The sequence below is a fragment of the Myiozetetes cayanensis genome, unplaced genomic scaffold (assembly GCF_022539395.1).
Source record: "Myiozetetes cayanensis isolate MyiCay16 unplaced genomic scaffold, myiCay2020 scf2-11, whole genome shotgun sequence".
Classification (NCBI taxonomy): Eukaryota; Metazoa; Chordata; class Aves; order Passeriformes; family Tyrannidae; genus Myiozetetes; species Myiozetetes cayanensis.
The window spans coordinates 30767506-30789138 of record NW_026087411.1 but is presented as its reverse complement, the minus strand read 5'-3'; the positions used below and the strand labels follow the sequence as shown (position 1 = coordinate 30789138).

The window sequence follows — 21633 nt, the reverse complement described above, 5'->3', positions numbered from 1 at the left end:
AGTGTGTGTCAGTGTGGTGACAGAGATATGCCTTGCAGAGTTACGTTTTCAAGGCAGTCCCTTCTAAAGGCCTTCCTGCCAGGTTAGAGCATGCTGAGGGCTGCTTATTGTATGTCCCTGCATGGGAATGAGGGGACTACAGGGGAGTGTCTCCAGTGCTCCTCTGCAGCATGCTAGGCTCCTTTTCCTCTCAAAGGAAGTAGATCCCAGTAACCACTGTTGAGACCTCACTTACCAGGGATGTTAAGTGCCTAACCCAGTCTAGGCTCATTGTGGTGCAATGTGTGCCAGCAGGGAGATGGCAGGATGGGAATAAAGCACTGCCTGTGAAACAGGACAAAACAAGGAGAGAAATTTAAAAAACAAAACCAAAAAAAACCCACAACAAACCACAAAAAACCCAGGAAATTACAAGGTCAGATTATTTTATTTAAAACCCTACACAAGCACTTCCATTTCTGGCAGTTGCTAGAAAATTCTCTTCTGCAAGTGCTGATTCTCAAAGGCACAAAATGGCTACCAAGCTCTGATGCACTGGAGAAGCAGGCAGATCTTCTCAAAGCCCCCAGCATCCAGATCTCAAGCTGTATGCTACCTGCTTGCAGAAAAAGAGATACCTATGTACCTATGCTTCTGTGGAGGTAGGATTCCTTTGGTCCTTAAAGTCAGGGTGGAGGAGAAAACATTTTTATTGCAGCTCTGCAAACACATGAAATCTTAAGGTTGCAATTCCTCAAGATTACCCTTTGATTGAGCTTCGTGTCCCTTCATCTTATGGCTGAGTCACAGGAGCCAAGAAAGTGGCATATGTTCCACCAGGGCTGGGCAGAGAGCACCTGTCGGCAACCACAGGGGTCCTCTTCAAAAGGGAGAAGAAAGTGCCTTCCTGCATCATGCTCGGTGATCTTGACTGTGTTTGGGGTAAGATGGCACCACCTTGAGCTCTGTTTGACCTGATTTTCAAGTGCAAGTGTGCTGTGATTTCTGGTTTGTCTCCTGTCCCCCTCAATTTGCAGAGAAAAATCTTCCCTACAATGAGGCTTGGAGACAGTAAACAAGAACAGCATTTTGAAATGCTGATCCTCACTCTTGGAGGCACAGTGGTGAGAGGAGGAAGAGCTCCTTGCAGGAGAGTCATTTGGTCAGCAGGGAGAATTCTTGACTGCAATCACATCGTCCAGCAGGCGTAAATAAGAGCAATCAGCAATGCCATGGCCACAGCAAGGGCAGCATTCTTGCGATTTTCCTTGCGAAGCGCACTCAGTTCTTTCTCTGGGAAACAAACGAAAGCCTTGCCTGTGAAGGTTCATCATGTTGCAGCTACATCTACTTCCAGAACTCCCTTAAAAGCACAAAGCTACCTTGGCCACGGGCAACACTTTGGGAGCGGTATGCAAAGCTGCCAATTATAGGATGCGTTAAACAGGAAGTAAATTAGTGGGAACCTTTTCATTTGCTAATTCTCATCCTGACACTTGTGCTTGGGAATACTTCAGTGCCAGACCAGTACCTGTTTGCAAATGACATTGCTGTAGGCCTCTACTACAGACAGAATTTGTCATTAGAATAATTGCTTGTTCCCTAAGAGAATGAAGGAGACAGAGGGCTGTGAGCTATTTCTAATATCTTCTAGAGGTAACAGCCTGGTAGCTCTTTCTAGTGTTAAAATTTATTTAAATACAACTGTGGCCGCCTTTGAATGCTGCAGAATGTGTAAACAGTGCAGGGTCAAACAGCAGTAATGGTTTGCAGGGCAGGGTTGGGTGGGGCCTGTCTCCAGTGTCAGACTGCTTTTGCTGCCGAGTTCATCTGCAGTAACTGCACAAGTTACTGCCTCTACAGTTTGCACAAGCAGCCTCCGGCAGTTCCTAAACTGGTGTTGGTACCAAAAGAGACTCTTAGCTGTTCTTTCTGCCCCCATTCTTCATGTAATGCAAGCATTCTCATGCAACCGCAGAGCACCCTGCTTAAATCTGCAGGGCCCCCGAGGAGGTGGCAAGGCCAGGAGGTCACATAACCTCAAGCACAGCAGTGCCAGCTTAAAGTGATGGAGCAATGCCATCGTCAGCAGCTGCAGTTCATGACCTCAAGTGTGTCAGCTGGAGTAAGTAAAGATTTAATCAGAGGCCACAGCAGTGATCTAAAAAGCCTCTGTGCACATGCACTGTGTGTTCTGTTCCAGAAGGAGCAGCCATCACCATTAGGTGAGGCTGTTGCTGCTGTATGACTACTTCGCTGATGCTGCCAGTGCTGGCTGGCTGCTGAAAGAGTGGCAGTGATGTGTAGAGTCTTCTGCTGTCTCCAGTGGTAGCCCCTTAGGGAACAGTTTTCAATCTCTTTAAAGTAAGGGCTACTCTTCTGGAAACAGTCCTTTAACAGGAGTTATAATTACAAAGTTGCTGGCTTTCCATTCTTCAGGCCTAGAAGTACTGTCAAGCAGGTAACACAGTAATCAACAGTAGATGTGCAAAGCAGCATCCCTGGTGGAATGGACATGCTGTCAAGTTGTGGTAGCTCAGAGGGACTCTCATTTTAACTGTCTATAGCAGGACTTCCAGCAAGGAAAGACCCTGGCTCTCTAGAACTGCAGGGAGCACATCAGTGTGAATCCCTATGGTCCTGTGCCAAGTGGCCTCAGAAACTGATGCAGTACAAACTTTCCTCAAGGAAGGCATATTTTGCTGCACTCCAGCTAACTTGCCAGCTTGCTTAGCAAGCTTCTATTAAAAAAATAAAAGGAAAAAAAATAAAAAAAGGGAGGGAAGAAATGTTAAAAGCTACTGAAGCTGATCTATTAGCTATGATTATCCAAAGACAAGTAATTTGGGGTATGTGAATGGGACATTTTCCCCCCTTCATTAGATGATGCTTATTTTTTTTTCCCCTATGGTAGCACAGCTCAAGCAGGAGGATGCAGACTCCTATTATAATATGCTGACTACATTTCCCTCAGTCTAGCTCCCTTTGGCTGAACCTAAATTCAAAGGCAGAAGTCAGAGGTGGCAGGAGCTTGAAGACAAAGCTAAGCTGCAGCAGTGATCCCATCCAGCCCAGAGGGACCATTTTTAATGAAGCTCTTACCATAGTTGTCAGCTTTGGTCATTAGTAAGTTTCTCTCTCTCTCCAGTGACTTTCTGTAATGAGAAGAGGAGTTCATTACCTGCGAGGCACAACACAGCCTATTTCTTTGCTTACATGATGGAAGAGAGACTGTCCCACTGCTGGGGATATCTGCTCACAGAATGAGCCCCTCACCCTTCACTGTGGAATGATGACAGTCTAGAAACACCTAGTTCTGCAAGAGAAGCAATGCAGCATTTTAGATTATTTTTTTCCTTCTCTCAAACTGCTTCCTATCTCTTCTTTCAGGACAGTGTCAGTGTTCCTGAAGCAGCTACAATGCAGTCCGTGTGTCAGAGAGCCCCTGCTCTAGTTCTCCCAGGTGGGGTAGGAAGTTCTGACATAGCTGTGGGAAGGGGCAGGGTCCCTAAGTGCTCTCTGCAGAATCCTGCCCCTCCAGCACACTGGCTTAGTGCTGCACCAGTAATTCCTTTCACTGAGAGAAGTTGGGATCCCTGTGTCAGAGGTATCCAATTTACACAGACTGGTGAACTCAAGGAAACAAGATGACTCCAAGCCCAGTAGCAACCAGTTAAACAACCTGTTATTATGCTGAAAACTCATGATAATAACAGGCCAACCCAGCTCTTGTCTTAAACTGCACAAGACGATTAATTAATACACAGTTTAAAATATAGATGCAAAATAAAATTCCTGAAAGCAGCAGCATTTCTATTATGGCAGTGGGGACATGGTTACTCCTTTCAGACTTTCAGACTTTCAGACTATGAACATCAATAAACATGCACTAACAAATTAGCTCCTGGTTCAGAGAAGCCAGTAAGTGTAACAGAGTTTGTTGTTCCCCTTGGGGCAGACCAAGAACTTGCAGGAGGAAAGAAATCCAAATCTATTTGTACAGCTGGTTAAGTAAGGGATGGCAAGAAAGCAAGCTACAGCAAAGCAGCAGGAGAGGAAAGGGCTTTTAAATACAACTGGGGAAAGGCAATGTGGAGAGCAGCCAGGAGGAAGTGAGAAGACATTTACCAACATGACTGAGCTGCTATTTAGAAACTTGCCTTGTGAAGAGAGTCAAGGGAAGAAGCTTTGAGAATGAGACATGAAGAAACCATGACAACTGAACTTCAAAGTGGGAAAGCAGAGCTCTCCTCTGTGTACTATGCACTGAATCAATAATTTTCCTCATGGTACCTTCCTCAAGGGTTTTTCAAATGGTCTGGAATAGGGCAACTGAAGTTCTGTTTCTATCTCCATACAAGCTGTAAAGTTCAGAAAAGGCCCCAGGAATCCCTATTTCTAATTCTTTGCTCTAGGCCCTATATTTCAGAAAGAAACCATCATCTATTCCATCCTGTCATCACAACTGTAGGCTTCTTGTTGGCCATCTAAGTACCAGATAAAGAACACACACAGTAAACAAGAATTTAGACCTAGCAAAGGACTGAAATGAAGAGCTAAAGAGATGAGGGACAGTACCCTACCTAAATACAGATGGGGATCCAAAATCCCACTAAAGGAGTGAGGCAGAATGCAAATTAGAGTTTGAGGCTGGTAAATATCAGAGTATGGAGACATCACCACTGCTAGGATCATTTCTAATGGGTTCTGTAGTACTGTAGAGCAAACACCAGGATCAACAGAACCACTCCCTGGGCCTGTAACTGAGCTTCCTGGCCTTTTTTGCTAGGAGCAGAACAGTAGGATGCTGGTCACGTAATACTCTGAATTAGAAGGAACCCACAAGAATCATCAAGTCCAGCTTTTAAGGGAATGGCCTCTACAGGGATCAAATCCCATGACCTTGGTGTTAAGAGCACCAAGCTCTGACCAACTGAGCTACTCTCAGGTGACTGAAAGAATGTCCTCAAGCTGAGAGATTTGAGAATCAGCTTGAAGACTTAGGATCTCTTGCTTCACACTCAAGAGAAAGCAGATTCTGCCCTTGTCTGCTGCAAAATCCAGGCCAAAGTCCTTGCTTCAATCCCAGCTCTAGAAGCCAACAGTTGCCATCTCTACAGCAGTGACAGATTTCAGGAGGATTGTTCCTCTTAGCTTTCCCAAGAAAAGCCAGTGTGTCAATGCATCCCTGCATCCAGACACATGTGCAACACAGGCACAGATGATTTCCCTCAGCCCCTTCTGCAACTGCATCCCAGCCTGGTTTGGCCCTCATTAGTAGCTGCTGCCCATCTCCCCCGACTGAACTCATGCAGCTTCAGCAAGGCTTGAGCAACAGCATGCCACAAACCTTTGCCAGACTCACAGAGCTGTCTCCTAGCAAGCCAGGAGCCAGATCTGCAAACGAAGTGGCAAGTTTTGGGCACTGCTTGTCTGGTTGTGGTGGAGGTTGGAGTCAGGCTGTTAACAAGATAAAGCTCTCTTCATTTATCACTGAACTGCTCACACAGCAAGTTCCCCAAGTGAGCTCCAAGCTGGGGGAAGAGAGTCTTGTCATGGGGAACCACAGACTCCCATCCTTTCAAGAGCCCTTGCTCCATACTAAGCAGGGTGACAGGCAGCTGAAGTGCACAGCCACAGCTGGGAAAAGAGGTGGTCATCAATACCTTCCTTCAGGGCTGAGCTTCTCCCTGCGCAGCTTAAGTTCCACCTCTTCCATGCTCTGTCTGCAGCGTGCCAGCTTCTCCTCCAGTCCATCAATCTGAAAAACACCACAGCAGTCACCATCATTTCCTGCCTCAGCTAACACCGACCCATTCCCACTCAGAAGAGAAGGGTGGCTGCTCAGCCACTCCACCTTGTTCCTAATCAAGGGAGGAACCCCAGCTCTGTGTAGATATCACAGCACAGGAAGTCCTTTGCCTCCCAGATCAGCCTGTATTATACCCCAGGCAACTGTGATATCGTAATGCCAGACACAGCCAAGCCAGCCCTGACGCTGCCAATTCTGTGGCTGGCCAGCACCTTTCTGCTAGGATCTGATCCTGTTCCAGCCTGTCCTAGTTTCTTTGCATGTGGGTCCACAAGCAGATGTCCACAAGATGTGATCTAAGGCATCTTTAGGCAATTAAGAAAAAAAGAGAGACTGCCCTAGGCTAAAGCCTGAGGGATAAGCTCTTGATATGGCACTGTGAATGGATGCAGAAGTTCATGGGATGTGACTACGAAGCCCTTTCATATGTCTGGTTGGGTGAAGAGGGGGAAAAAGGGGAAAGAAAACTAATACTTACCATCTTTTACCCAACTAAATCTACAACAGCAACAGTGCTCTGCAGAGTATGCTCAAGAGAGCATTCGACCCTGCCTCCACAACTTCCACTTGCACCAAATTTTGGCAGCAACATGTTCCCATGCAGAAAAACACTGATCCTCTTCTTGTGTCTCCTCATCAAGTATCTGAACAGCCACCCTCCTCCTGTGTCTTCCTGTGGAGGGGAATAACCGTGGCTAAGCACAGGAGGAGTTGATCTACTTGTGTGCAAAGGAATTGCCCAGGAGGGAATCCCACTGTGGGCAACAGTTCTGGGAATCATTCCTCTCTCCTGCCTGGCAACCAGAACATAGACATCTTTAGGAAAACTTTCTTTCAAGCTTGCTGCCAGCAGGGAAACAATGGGACTAATCAGATAATATGAACACAACAATCTAGCCTGAAAGCAAACAGCCTTGGTGCCCTGAGGTGGCAGTGACCTCTCTTTTTAGCTACTTAGCACGACACTCCTGCTGTGCCTGGTTCTCCAGGGAAGGCCAGGGCTGGCTAGATGGCAGGCAGCACAGCCTCTCTGTGGTGGGAGCCTTCTCACACCAGATGCTGAGAGGCAGCACAGTCCTGGGTAAAGTACTGAGGTGGAATAAGCTGCCTGGACATCAGCCTCTGAGGTGGCCCAGAGCACAAACACTCCCATAAAAAGTGATAAGGGAAACAAAATCAAAGGTAGTGATCCCTAATTATTGCTGCTTTGGGGATCAGCTCTGTCCTGAGCTCATTAGCAATTCACACCTTCTGCTCAGGAAAAGGCAGGCAAGCATCATAAATAAGCAGGACGGGAGAAGAGGCCTGATGCAAAAGGGGAGAACAAAACAGACCATAAAAAGAAGTTTAGCCAGTCAGCTGAATAGTCTCACTGCAAGGAGCACAGCAGAGCTGGGAAGGGGGACACACATAATAAGGCTCAAGTAAGTGTTTTATTTACCAGATAGCAATTTCAAAGTCCCACATTATTAGGCAACTCTGCTAGGGCTGTTGAGATGCCAAGCTCCCCAGAGGCACCTGCACAGCTTCCCCTGAGCCCAAGGGGAGCACCAAAACACATCACCTGATCCAGAGCACATGGAAGGGCACTTCTGTGTTTGGCAATGCTTGGGTTTGCCTGGATGGGGACATGGATATTTTTGAATCATGTTAGCTGAAAATGCATTCGGTGAGGGCAAAGATAATTGTTCTCCTCCATTTCCAGCTGTACCAGTTAGGAATGTAAATTCCAGCTGCTCATCACTATGTCATCCACTACAGGTCAGTTAGCATGATGCTTCAGGGCCAAGTAAGGGCTTTGCCCAGGTCAACTCTGACCACAGTTATCAGCAAGTTAATTTAATGGCAGAGTGGAGCAGAATGGAGGTGGGGTGTCTGTCCAGACCAGCTTAAGAACTACCATCACCTTCAGCAGTTCCTACCATTTAAAAACGACTATTTAAAAGCTCCCTTAGGTGTTGGAAACCCTCACATATACACACAGCAAGGGATGCTCCAGCATGTTATTTGGCTATCCTTAGCCAGTAAACTTATTACAATGCACCATGCCTTCTTGGGAAATACACTTAAAAATAATGTTAAATAATACAATTTAACGAGAGCTTCAGTCAGCTGCCAACCCCACCACTAAATTAATCCATGCCACTCCACTCCTATCCTCTCCTCCAGAACTGCTCCTCCTGGTGAGTCTGTAGTTGCTCTCACTGGGACATTCTCTGCCCATACTTCCCTCATTTCATGAGACTCAACAAGAGGATATTCCACCCAGCTCTGGCAATGCTTTTACTTTCTGCTGACTAAAAATCTCCAGATGCCACACAATACTTTAAAAGTTTCAACTGGTGTTACTGCTCTTAAATCAAACCCAAAGTCTGGGTCCCCTGCTAGAGAGCAATAATTTGCTAATAAACCACATGCCCTAGAACTGCACCATCAGCTTTGCTGAGCTGAGGGCACAAGGGACAGAAAATAATCAGAAAAAAAAAAAAAAAGAAAGGAAGAAGGAACAGACTGCTGAATGAACAAAATACTTTTCCTTCAGAATCTCTCTGTTTCTTTTCTTCCAGCTAGTCTAGGGACTTAGGGGTTGTAAGGAAGGACAAGAGTGAGGATTCACAGATGTTATCCATTCACCCTGCCTCAGTTTCCCCACTTATAAATTGGGACAATACCATCTGCCTCCTGAAGTTAGCTCATTTGCACAAGAAGCCTCAGACAATGCCACTACCTCACTTGGGATTTGGGATCAATTCCTGCAAGCCAGGAGTCTCTCAGCAGCTCAGCCATCCAAATAATTCTTCACTGCAGGACAAAGGAAAGACAGAAATAGAAAATAAGCACAGGGAAAAATCAGACTAATGCCTGGGATTTACTGATTACTCTCTGGGCTGCTCAGGAAACTCACAGTGGGGGCGTAGTCTGTAAAACTGTAGCACAAGAAAATCTGTAGGGCTTTGGCATAATTCCCTATGCAGCTCTCCAGGAGAGCAATCCTAGAAACAGGGGCTCACCTCAGCTAGCTGTGGATGGAAAGCTTTCCCTCCTACTAACTAATACAGGAGAAGGTTAGCTGGGATATGTACCTAGGCATACTGGAAGCCCACAGGAAAACAAAGAGCCAAGCTCGCTTAGCTGACCCACCCCTGCACTCCACACTGCCTTATAATTTTAGTGGCAAGCTCAGCACAGTGACTCTTAAATTGCAAAGATGAAGCCTTTCTCCTTGTAGCTCTCCTTTCCATGAAGGGAGTCCTGTGGGACAGAGCTGAAATGCAGCACTTAGAAAGCTCACATGGCAACTCATCATGGCTCACAGGCGGTAGCAGGGACACAGGACTTCACCCACAGCAACACCTTTAAGTAGTGCCAGTTAAAAGGGGTGAGTGAAATGGGTGCTTCACACCCGGGCAGCAGCGCAGGGCACGCAGAGCTGCCCTTCTGAAGCTCATCATGAGACACTCCACAAAGTCAGGTCCCAGCAGCTTTGGATGCACGCAGAGATCTAAGACCAGATGCCTCCTTTGCTCCACAGGTATGACAAGGCATTGGGCTATTTTTGTTGAATTCTGGCAATACTCGCTCACAATCTGGAAACCTTTTTCAGCCAGGGAGACACGGAATGGATTTCAATTCAAACTGATTTATGTGCTGATTACAAATATCATTTGTGGGGACCATCTTGGGCAGTGAGCCCAAAATAGCTCACATAAAGGCAGAGGCAAAGAGAGAATAGAAAAAGAAGCAGCTTTGCTTACAGAGTTGAGCTGGATCCCATTTAATACATTTTGTAATGAATTAATAAAATCTTTCTTTCCAGCAGAAAGGCTAAAAGCGCTTTTCAAGAACTGGCATCCACCCTCTGCTTTTATGAATTCCCTAATTAAGATACTGGCAAAGAGCCATATCACACATACGTCGACATCCAACAGCATTAGGTAATGAGGTTTTCATCTTGTGACCCTCATAAAACAGATCAAAGCCAACTGAAGAGGTAGGGGCAAATGAAGAAACCCTTCACTGAGCAGTCTTTACATGCCTTATCACCTGCCAGCATACTTGAGCCATTCTTTTCACAGAAGAATTAATGGTTCCTTCATCCACAAATTTGGCTGGATTATTAATATCAGTCCAGCAGAAAGAAGTTTTGTTTAAATTCAAGTGCTAACTTGTAGATCATGTGCACACTTCCATTTTCTCCACACTCCTGGAATCATTTTGCATGCTGGCAAATAATTTCACAGATGCTCTGCCCACAGTGTGCTTGGAAATATTTACCAGATAAGCTACTACACAGCAGAGGATGATCCTCCAGCAGGATAAATTCTGCAGAACAATCCTCTGCATTGCTAAAGGAGAAAAGGCTGGATCCTACCTGTACCTCTTCCTTCAGCCTTGCAGAGACTATCCCATAAGCATCCCATAAACATCCTGCCTCAGCTCAGAGCAGTGCTTTTTGAAAAACCCTGTAAGAACAGCTTTACTGAGTAAAAACTATGTTGGCTTTTCCCTGTTCTTTATGCTCTTGCACAGACAGTCATCAGGAACTGCCCTGTCAGAAGCAGCAATACACAAAGTGACAATACTTTCTCCAAACACACATGACATTTTGCAGCTTAGACACTGCCTGAGTGTAGGGTGTTCTCTTTGCATTTAATGCACTTTTCTGCTTCCATGATTTTTTTCCAGTTGTTGTCTGATCCACAAGTATATTTTTAAGGGTTACAACATCCTCTGGCAGGGAGTTTCACAGCACAGCCACAGGTTACAGGAAGAACCAACCCCTTTTGTTTGTTCTGAGCTCGCCAGCTGCTTGTTTCATTTGATAGCCCTAATTTTTTTATTGACAGTGAAGGTTCATTCTTTGTTTAAAGCTACAGATAGCATGCAGAGGATATAGACCTATATTGGGTTCCCTTGCAGTCATGTTTTCAAGCTTAAAAGGACCTGGAACACTTGGCAGAATCTTGCATATAAGTTTTCCACACCTTTGATCATCCTTGTCACTCTCTTAAGTTCTTTTCATTTTCATTATTTTGCTACAAAATGGACCAGTCTCCTCAGTTTCATTTTCCTGACGAGTTTCCTCAAGAGAGTTCTGTGCAGCTCAGCACTGTCTGTAGGGCTGCCTGCTGAAAGACTAGAGAGCTGTAGGAAAGAGGTGAGATGCGTGAGATGCCACATTATGGAGATGCATTTATGCCGGTTTAAACCAGATCATATCAATTACACCTGCAATCTGTAAGTGCAAGCTAATCTGATAAGTGTCCATATAGAAAATTGCATTCATTTAGCATCATGACTTCAGTTAAACAAGCATGACTCTGCCTAGATGAGGCCTTTCAGAACTAGCCATGCATCATGTCATATTAAGACTCATTTGGAAAGTTTTCTTTACAATCATAACAGCTCAGAAGGTAATACTGAACAGAATAAAAGTTTAAATTATGAAATCAATGTCTTAGTTGTCATGCATTCTGACACCTGAAACACAGCCCTCTTCCTCTGGTTTAAAGGGATTTTGTTTTCTTCCTCCCTTTCTCATCACTGCAAGTGGAAAGAAGTTTATCTTTTAGCAGTATTTTTGCACTGAGAGCTTTTCACCTGTAACACACCAAAAAAGAGTAGTTCTACAATCCTTTCAAAACTAGTGTATTGCATCATAACAACTTCTAACCCCCCGCCCCCAAAACCTAAAGCAACTACAAGTCCATAAACACTTATCAAGAATTTCCGCAGCAGCTAAAATCAGTCTCTTTTCATTCTGTGACCAAGAGACCCCTGAAAGGCTCAACCTTTTCAGCACCTTTTTGTAAGGTAGGCCCTACCATCTCAAATTCCCTTTGTCTACCACCATATCTCAAACAACAACCACCGAAAAAGATTTCAACTCTCTGCTAGGCTCATCGAAGGGAAGCCTGGACAGTCAGCACCCACTCCTCTGGACTCCCTTTGATGGTTATATTTGGGTTAGAGTGTCTAGAAATGTCTGTGTCTCTAATGAAAGCCTAACCAATGAAACAGACAAGAAAACTACTGTAAACTGAACTCCCAATTATATGACATAGTAGGATGAGAGGGAATCTCATCAACATTCTCAAAGGTGGGTACCAAGAGGATGGTGCCAGACTCCTTTCAGTGGTGCCCAGCAACAGGAGGAGGAGTAATGGCCACAAACTGAAGCCCAAGAAGTTCCCCCTCAACATCAGGAAGAACTTCTTTACATTGAGGGTGGCAGAACACTGGAACAGGCTGCCCAGTGAAGTCATGGGTTCTCCCTCTCCAGAGGCATTCAAAACTTACCGGGACACGTTCCTGTGTAACCTGCTACAAGTGACCCTGCCTTGGCAGGGGGGTTGGACTGGATGATTTTCAGAAGGTCCCTTCCAACCCTAACGATTCTGTGACACTCACCTTTATGTTAATGGCTGATGACACACACATTACAAGCCCCAAGTCCTTTACCCGGCCTTTCTACTCTGGTTATTTTGGTCTGGTATGCATAATCCCACCCGAAAGGCTTCAGGACAGAAAGATGACCAGTGAGGTTCACTGGATCGATTCTACCCCATCTCGGCCATTTGTGATGAGCATACAGGCCTTTGCTGTTCCCAAAGTATCCATAATCCTCAGATTTGAACTACGGGCTCTCCACTGCCTCCTCGAAGTCAGTCAGGACGGCACTGTTCAGCACAGGAGCCAAAACGACGTATGCTTCAGAGAGACCCTAACTAATGTGACTCAGACGGTTAACACAAACGTAAAGCTTCAAAAAAGCCTACCAGCAGCCCTCCTGCCACGCAGGAGATTAGAGAGTCATGGAATCACAGAATGGGTCAGATCTGAAGGGACCACCGTGCTTCTTGTGGTCCAGCCTTGGGTCATCCTAGAGCACGTGGCACAGGGCTGCGCCCGCACAGTCCCTGAATAACTCTGGCGTGGCAAACAAAACACCCAAGAGCAACAACAAAAAGACATTTCTACAAGGCAGGTGTGTTATTAAAAACCAGCCTTCCTCCTTTCTCCTCGCTGTGATTTACAGGCCCCTCACACGCTGGTTCACCACCGGGCTCCTCACAAGCAGCGGCTGACTCCCCTCGCCGCAACGCCCGCACCGCGCCGGGGGCCGCAGCAGCCCCAGGGCTCGGCGGGAGCAGCGACACCAAGCAGCATCGCTCCCGGACCGGCGGTGAGGACGGTGCTCCCCGCTGCTCGCTCACAGCCCGGCGGTGAGGACGGTGCTCTGAGCTCAGAGCCCGGCAGTGAGTACGGTGTTCCCCGCTCACAGCCTGGCAGTGAGGACAGCGCTCCCGCTCCCCGCCCCCTCACCTCCCGGGCCACGCTCGGTCCCGCTCGCCGCCTGCCCATGGTCCGGCCCGGCCCCGCCGCGCATGCGCACGCCTCGGTGAGGGGCCGCGCTGGGGAGGGGGGAGGAGGGCGAGCGCCATCTTGGTGAGGGCGCCGTGCTGATCCCTGAGAGCCCTCTTGGCGTGGTCCGGACATAGCTGGGAGCGAGTGGAAGCCAGAGCGGCGCCTCCTGCGTTGTGCCGGTGCTGCCCGCAGCCTGCTGTGCCCGCTGCAGTGGTGGTGGATGAGGGAGGGTTGGGGGAGAACCAGCAGGCCAGAAAGCTGAGGTGGGACCTATTGGTCCTGCGTCGTCCTGCCTTTCCGCCCCTCAGAAACCCTTGCTCCCTCGGGCGGGGGTCTGTAGGGTGCTCTCTGTCCCGAAGGGCAGATCCGAACTGATCAGTTGGTTTTCCCCCAAAGGGAGTCAGTGCAATCCTGCTCCTGTCCCCCACTGGGCAGGGCACTCCAGCCCAGCGCTTCTGTTGCTGGGGGTGAGGGCTCACCTAGGAAGAAGGCAATCTTGGTAACACAAGGCAAAGCCAGCACTGCTGCTTTGCTGCATGTTAGGATCACTTAGAATTTTTTTTTCTGGACATCAGGAGGAATTTTTTCATGGAAAGGCTTGATAAGCATCAGAACGGGCTGCCCAGGGAGGTGGTGCAGCCACCATCCCTGGAGATATTTAAGGAAAGACTGAATGTGGCATTTAGTGCCATGTTGTAGTTGACATGGTGGTGATCAGTCATAGGTTGGACTCAATGATCTCAGGGGTCTTTTCCAACCTAAATAATTCTGCGTTTCTGACATTAAGGCTGTCCTTGGGACTTCCTGCTCAAACATCAGCTTTATGCTAAAGCAGCTGAGGAAAAGCAGGTTGTGTGATCTATCAGCAGACAGCACTTTGTGCATGCTAGCCAGTTCATTGCAAAATGCTAATCACGATGTTATATATGCATGGAAGCTCTTGTTCTGTCCCAAGAAAGCTTTTTATGAAACAGTGCTATCTGGTATTTTAAAAAAACCCCAACCAACCAAAAAAAAAAAAAAAAAAAGAAAAGAACCAGCAAAGAACTACTGAAATGCATCTGTCTTCAGGGTAGGACATCACTGCTACATGACAGAGAACAGCAGATCTATTTGCTGGCCAAAAAATAGAAGGCTGGGCAGCAGCAGCATATATTAGACACACAGACTGAATTTTCATTTTGACTAAATAGCCTCTGCTGACTGAAATTTTGCTAGGATGGCAGGAGTGCAGATGCCTGTCATAGAAAGAGTGATAATGCTGATACCTAATTAGTGGGTTTCATTTTTCTTTCAAACACCAGCCCCCTACATTTTTACTATGTGAGGTGGTATTTGTTGGTAACAGCATCAGTCTCATTTTATGTCTAGAGAGAATGAGGGACAGCTGTACTCTTTTCTGCTTCCCAGTCTGGTACTTGACTCCATGTTACAGAGCCTATACTGATGAACCTAAAGGAGCCAGAACTCCCACCTCCAAGGTGAGACACAGATAACTGCTTTCCAAGCAGAAGCAGCTCAGTCAGAAGGCAGCAAAGAAGCTGAGGAGGACCCAGCCAGCAGCTCCAGGAAAGCACAGCGTCAGGGGCAGGGACAAAATGAAAAAGAGTGAGAATGCTATTTTTTCCCCTCTTAGCCAGAAGACTTGCTTAGTGAGTGTAAATACAATCTAAAAATGCATGAAGGTTTGAAGAAACCCATCTGTTATGGTTTGCAATGGGCTGAAATAGCCATCAGTTCAGCAGAAAGCATTTTCTCCTTTGCAAAGGTGAGTATTGATTCAGGGCAAGACTGTCAATTCTCACATATACACTTCTCCACAGAGACAAACATATACCATTTTCCAGGCTGACGACTGTGACCTTTGTTGTCACATCTTTTGGGAAGACAGAAAAGGGGAACTGGTTCCTCCCTCACCAATAAGCCACCATTCCCACTGTTGCAAGCAGCAATTTTCAATTCTCATGTTACTCCTCCTGGCACTCCTAAATCCATCAAGCTGATAACCTCATTATGCCTGTTACATGGTCTTGGGTCTCCTGGTTCTGCCCTCAGCTGACACCTTCTCTTCATCCTTCCCTGTGTTATATCTTCATTTCATTTGTAATGTCATTCAGGTCATCTACATGCTAATGCAAGAAAGAACAACTGTTCTTTTTCCTCAGCAAATTTATAATATTTTCCTCCTTGAAACCTGAGGAAAAGAGATGGAAATTTTTCATCAGCTTCTGTATTTTAGAATAACCACAGACATGAGTATGAATTTGAACTACTCCACATCAAGCTGACTTGACGGCTGCTGACTCGCCATACACATATCTAAGTTGGAAATCAGAAGTTTCTAGCTGTGAGAGCAATCATATTATGAAACACACCTCCTGCCAGAGTGGTAAGAGCAAAAGAGTGGAGTAGTTTTTGGTAATCTCTTGAATGGGACAGTCAAACAGAAAGCCTGTAAGAGGAAGGTGTAGGATGTGATGACATACAGGTGACCACCACATAACATATCCAGTAATGAGACTGGATTAAGGTCCTGGTAAGATTGCTCAGATCTCTGTTTAGGCTGTCCCTGCATTGGGGGTCACATCCCTGCAGTCAAAATGAGTGATGAAGTGATATTAGAAACTAAAAATACACCAGTGTCAGCCTGAGAGGAAAATTCAGAAGACATCCACCTACGTGCCCAGAGGCAGGATCAGGTACCCTGATGCCACCCAAGCAGATGTTTGCCTTATCTGTGCTTAATGTGTGCCAGGGATGCTGCTACCTCCTCAGTACCTGCTACGCTGCTCACTGACTGATGGTTGGGAAGGTTTGCCTCCTCTTTGTAACCAAACTGAGCTTGTTGCATCTTGACCTACTGTCAGCACACATGGGGAGCAATTGATCAGCATCTACTAACAATCTGATATATTGGAGGTGCATTATCATATTCCCTCTTCTGTTTTCTTCCTGCTAGACTAAATCCTCTCCTTTCAACCCTATGCATTTTGCACCTTTTATATACCCTTTGTTACCTTTCTAGACTAATCCTCTTTAACTTGGGGGTATTCAGAAAGAAAAAAAAAACCTATGAGAGACAAAAATGTTCTTGTCTTAAACATTGCCAAAATCATAGAAAGACTTGTCAAACTGCAAGGAAACAACTGTGACCACCTGTCTGTGACCACCGAAGAACACACCCCCCTCAGGCCCCCACCCCCCCAAAATATGCTTCCTGACTGTAATTTGGACTGTGATGGGAACTTGAGATAAGATTATTGTCCAATTATTTCAGGTCCAAGAAAAAGTAAACAAGGCGGAACGGGTGGAGGAGGAGAAGAGTTTTGGGCATGTGATAACGAAATCTCTCCACACAAAACAGGAGTAACCCCCTTCCTCCAGGAAGGCCACATACACACAGGACATTCATGTGAGAGGCAGCTGAGAACGGGTCACAAAGACCCTCAAAGCGCTGCCCAGACTCATTCCTGAGGCCTTCTACCACCAGAGGACTGCACTGTGATCCAAGTGATGCAACAAATCCAGAGTCTGTCTCAAGAGACTAAAACTTCCCCAGGGGAGGTGCCTGGGCATCTCCTAATTGTATATTGATCCATTGAACTCTATGTTTTGTGGGACCCTCAGCAGCAAGAAGATGAGAAGAACTGGACCGGTGAGACACTACTGGGTTCCATAGAGTGGTGGTACTTTTTCTATTTAATCTCTGTCTATCACTCTTTTTCTTTCCTCCCTCCACCCCCTTTTTTTCCTATTTCTTTCTGTCTCTCTCTGCCTCACATTTACTGTTAAATAAAATCCATACTATTGACTTTGGCATATGGTCTTGTTTGCACCTTAATTTGGGCAGAGGCATTTCTAATAATTTTAATATCTGGATCATGACACCCTCTTTGTCTTATAGGCAGTGTGCCCTAGTAATACAGCCAAGAAGGAAATTTGCCTTTTAATGCAATACCTTTGCAATGGCAATTCATATTCAGTTCATGGTCCTGTAACTCCTCAATCCGTTTCCTCCGTGCTGAGGTCTAGGCAGGTCTTCCCTGTTTCTTTACTGGTGCATTTAATTTCTTCCTCTTCTCAGTTCTGTATTTTCACCAGTTTTGTGAAATTTTAGATGTCCGATTGTGAGCTTTTTCTCCAGTTTGTCAAGATAATTTTTTTTTTCCCTATCGTGCCTTCTCTTCCAGACTTGGGGCCAACTATGCATTTTATAAACACACTTTATTGCATCATCTAAGTCATTAGGGAAGCTAATTGATAGATCTGGCCAGGCAGCCCTGGGACTGATCTCTGTAAGTCCTCCTGGTCTGATGGTATGCTCCTGATAAGTAGTTACAGAGCACATATCCATGACAAATATCATACAGGATTGTTTCAAAAAGCCTTACAACACATCAGGATAGCCTGCATTGCTGGGCTTACTCTCTCCACTATTCCAGTTACTGTGGCAAAGAAAGTTAAACAGTTCTATGTGATTTGTTCTTGGCTTTCTGCTGGCTTTTTCTTATCGCCTGATTATCTTTAAGTGATAACAAATTGATTATTTAATAATTTGTTCCACATTCATTGAGGACATGGAAAGGTAATCACTGAGGACTGAAGAATCGAAGTTTTCAGGAAGGTTTAGGGACACTTGCTGATTTTTATCAGGGCAGTGCTGACTTTGAGGGTAATTTAATAGAGCAGACATTAAGTCTTCACTAGTAATTAAGTCTTTACTAGTAAATTAAAAAACATCAGGAAACATTCCTAGAATAAAAACTCAACCATCTGAATTAAGTGTTAGCATACCCCTGGCATGGTTTGACTTTGTCCCACTAGGACTGTCCCAGAAAATTTCCAGGCATAATTTGGGAGTTGTAGGCACAGGACCATTCCCAGTAGGCTTTTTCAGAAGGTCACTGTTTCAGAGGTGAAGAGACATTAATAATAGGGATGTGAACCATTTGGTGCAAGTTTACAGGATGTGTCTAGGAGAATGTTTGTGGGCACTCCTGATTTACTGTCTTCCTACCTCTTTTTTCCTTCTCCATCTGTAAGATTCACTGTACTTTGTAAGCACAAATGAATCAGTCCACCGACAAGTCTGAGAGGAAGCTGAGGCCAGACATCTCACTTTATAGATGTTAGGCAGTATCTGACCCAGTCTGGGCCAGCACTGAATCAGGGGCCTGACCTCTTATCCTTGGCCATACTGTGGGAAGCAGCCCTTCATCTCCCAAGCATGTCCTTCCCCAGCTTGTCAGAAAATGTGTCATGAACCATAAGACAGGAGAGGACCTTCCAGGGACCTTCTGAGAACAGGTTTCCCCAGCATAGAGGATGTCCAGCTGTATCCCAGTACCATGTACCCTCTCTTCTCCCAGCTCTGCTGTACCACATGCAGCTGGTCATAGGGATCAAAGAAGGAAGGAATTCACTGTGTCATGTCAGTGTCTGCAGGGGAAAGCAGAGGTGAGAGCAGGCAGGGTGAGTCTACCTCTGTCTGTATACTTGCACCTCTGAAGAGATGAAGGGAAGCATCTTGCTGCTGAAGGCAGCCAAAGATGAGTGTTTCCTGGGACAGGACACTCCCAGCACAAAGGAATAAGTAGAAAATGCTACCACTGTAGAGGTTGTGTGTTGACCTCCTGAAGGAAAAAGAAACACCTGAGTGCAAGGGAGGCAGACAACAAGCTGAGAGGTGCCCCGAGCTAGAACTGTGGTACGGAGCTTTCTTATTCCACCATTTCCCTCCTGGAAGACCAGGAGGGATATAAATTCCCTCTTTTCTCCACAAGCGCTATAAACAGGGATGAAATTGCATCTTTGCAATGATGACCAGGGGACACAAATTCCAGTGCAGACGTGTCTGCCCCTAGGGGGCACAACTGCAGAACTAAACGCCACCAGGGAGCAGAAAAGCAGCAGAAAACACTGTCAGATTTCAGTCGGCTGAAAGGTACTTCTGTAGGGTGGGGTTTTTTTTTTCCTCTGGGAAGATTGAGAAGCCAGTGGACTGCATCTTCAGTTTGCGTGCATCGTGTTCTCTGCTCCTACCTTGATGGGCCTCACACAGATTCTGGGAACAGCTTGAGATGATAGAATTAATTAAATGAAATTAATCAAAACAACCTACCCGGAGACAAAACTGGCATCGGTGAAATGCAGAGTTGGGCCAAGAAGGGATTCTGTACTCAGGGCTAATGCCTGCTCTCATCAATAGATTCTGTTTGGATGAAATCCCATGTCATACACGCCTCAGTCGAACATGAGGGGCTCTGAGGAGCTGTGTGCCTCATGCAAGATCACGTCTGTCCGCGCAGTGCAGTAATTGCAGTGGGAACAGATGGAGTCCTGCTTTTCACAGAGCCAGGCACAGCGTGTAATCACAGATCTCACTTTGATGCTGAATGAAGCTGAACTCCAAACCGTGCTGTGTTAGTGTGGAGGAAGCAGGAGAGCTGGAGCAATGGCTTTTAGAGATGTGATGTAAGAGGAGTCCATGGGTCCAGTGGGTGTGTCTGCAAACCTGGGAACGGAGGTACAGATTTGCCCAAATGAGTTACTGAAAATTGGAGATTTCCCTCTGCTTTATTCTCTGCCTCTTCCCCCAGCACATGTGAGCCCAAGTTTTCTTAAGCCAGGTGCCAGTTTGGAGGCATTTTTTTGGGCCTGTACCAATCATTTATGTTCTTTGCTTTATGAAAGCATTGCTGTCCTCCCAAAACCACCTGCATCATCTTGAGGGTCTAAGAAACGATGTGGGCATGATTTTTATCTATTGAGGAAGGATAAGAGCACAGTTACAAGAAAAAATATCTATTCAAGTGTGAAGTGGTCAGATATATTGTGGGGATGGGTCCCTTATAAATATCTGAGAACAGAAAGAGAGACCCAAGTAACTTTATGAAGTGCTGTGTTATTGGGGCCACAACCCCGTGGCTGGGTTTATTCTGCAACCAGCAGAGGTACATCCATCACAGAGACGGGAAGCGTGATGCAGAGGCAGTGCAGGGTCCCACTGGTTGCCTAGGAAGTCACAGGGAGCTGTGTATTTCTGAATCAGGGCATGGCTGAGTGAAATAGCATGTCCTGCTTTTAACATTTGGAAAGTATCAGGGGAGGGAAAACGTGGCCATCACAGTTCTGCCAGACAAGTGCACTTATGACCAGCATGTGGGGTCTTGCAGAGTCTCTTGAGGAGATCCCTGTGGACTTCCCTGCCGGTTCAAAAGTGTGTGACTGACTTTATAGCAATGTTTTAACTTGGGTGCCTCAGCTATGTTCAGAACCTGAGCCCTTTTTTATTTATCCTCTTAAATGGATTTATCCCCTTAAATAGGCTTCAGGAAGCCAGAAAGTACTTATTTAGCAAATAGGCTGCAGAGACTTAGAGTGGCAATGTTGGCCTGGTGATACAGAGCTCACACACTGTGTTTGTGGTCCTGTGCTGGGACAGCTGGTTTCTAATTCAGTCATCTGTTGACCACAGTCTCCATTCCTGCCCTAGTCACCCTGTTTTCACTTGCTCTACCTCCTTGCCTGGTTATTAGGAGATAATGGGCTGGTGCCCAATTCTCTTTTGTTTCCATCTTGACTTTTCCACTCAGTTTATGTGCGGCACTCACCCATCTCCTTGTCCCAGGGGCATTAAGATCTCCACTTTCAGTTGACTGTGCTGCAAAGGCACGAGGAAGCCGAACCACATCTGTTTGTCAAAAGCACCATGTTCTCTCCTCTATGCAGATCCCATGGGGAACTTGTCCTACAAGGTTCCAGGTGCTGTTAGAGTAGTTGAAGTGCTCAAGGATTCTGTAGCCTTGCAGACAAAGGCAGGAGAAGCCAAATCTGTGTCTCCTCCCACATCATCTCTTCTGCAGGCCTGTCATGTGGCGGACAGGCTGCTGAGTGCCATGGCTTATCCAAACAGAGCTGTCACTTGTTATAAGAGAGGACAGCCATGTAAATGTATTCCCTGGCTCATACACCTTGCTGTGCAGTCAGGCTGAGGCCATCCCCATCTGCAGGGACAGTGAGGGACTTGCCCTCTAATGTGTCCTGTGGTTTTCTGTATGGTGAGATGCTCCTTGAAGAAAAAGTGCCTAGTATTTATGCTAAGCGCTGTTCTTCCCAGTCACCCTCCTGCTTCATGTCCCCTCTTGTTCATGTACGTGCCTGTACTTGTGGGCAGTCCCCAGCACTTCTGGGAGGATGTGATTGACCCTTTGCTTCTCGTTTTCCCTGGGGGAATTTGGAGAGAGGCTTGTGAGGACAGGGGGTGCTGCTTGGGGCACCCTGAGGAAGGAGAAGAAAGGAGTTTGCTCCTACACAAAGATGTCTGCAAATGGGAGATGACAACCCTGTGCATCCCTCCATGCTCTTGTCTTGTTTAGGTAGAAAGAGAGTGATTAGATCCTTCCAGGTCTCTGCTGAGCTCCAAGGGAACGTGCGGCTCGCTGCCTCTGATCAAGAGGCTAGTAGGGAGTCTG

The 21633-nt window shown here is 46.3% G+C and overlaps 1 protein-coding gene across 4 annotated transcripts; it reads right to left on the bottom strand.

Moving 5' to 3' along the window:
• Positions 1-408: 408 nt before the first annotated feature.
• Positions 409-13184, bottom strand: CCDC167 (coiled-coil domain containing 167). 4 transcript variants are annotated; one of them, XM_050315082.1, is made up of 4 exons: positions 13118-13167; positions 5646-5740; positions 3082-3134; positions 409-1272 (listed from the first exon to the last, which is right to left on the bottom strand). In XM_050315082.1, exons 1-4 carry the CDS (start codon positions 13154-13156, stop codon positions 1169-1171), a joined length of 291 nt encoding a protein of 96 aa, XP_050171039.1. In that variant the 5' UTR covers positions 13157-13167; the 3' UTR covers positions 409-1168. The 4 variants fall into 4 exon arrangements, with proteins under 4 accessions (XP_050171039.1, XP_050171038.1, XP_050171042.1 ...); XM_050315081.1 differs by having other exon boundaries at positions 409-595; XM_050315085.1 differs by lacking the exon at positions 13118-13167 and adding an exon at positions 8525-12874.
• Positions 13185-21633: the final 8449 nt, after the last annotated feature.

What these genes read in the sequence shown, in the direction of transcription:
- CCDC167 (XM_050315081.1), bottom strand. Translation starts at nt 13,156, where the DNA reads ATGGGCAGGCGGCGAGCGGGACCGAGCGTGGCCCGGGAG. An exon ending in GACCGAGCGTGGCCCGGGAG is followed by an intron (nt 5,741 to 13,117) that starts GTGAGGGGGCGG and finishes GGTGTTTTTCAG; the next exon opens with ATTGATGGACTGGAGGAGAA. An exon ending in GACCAAAGCTGACAACTATG is followed by an intron (nt 596 to 3,081) that starts GTAAGAGCTTCA and finishes TTCTGCAAGCAG; the next exon opens with GTAGCATACAGCTTGAGATC.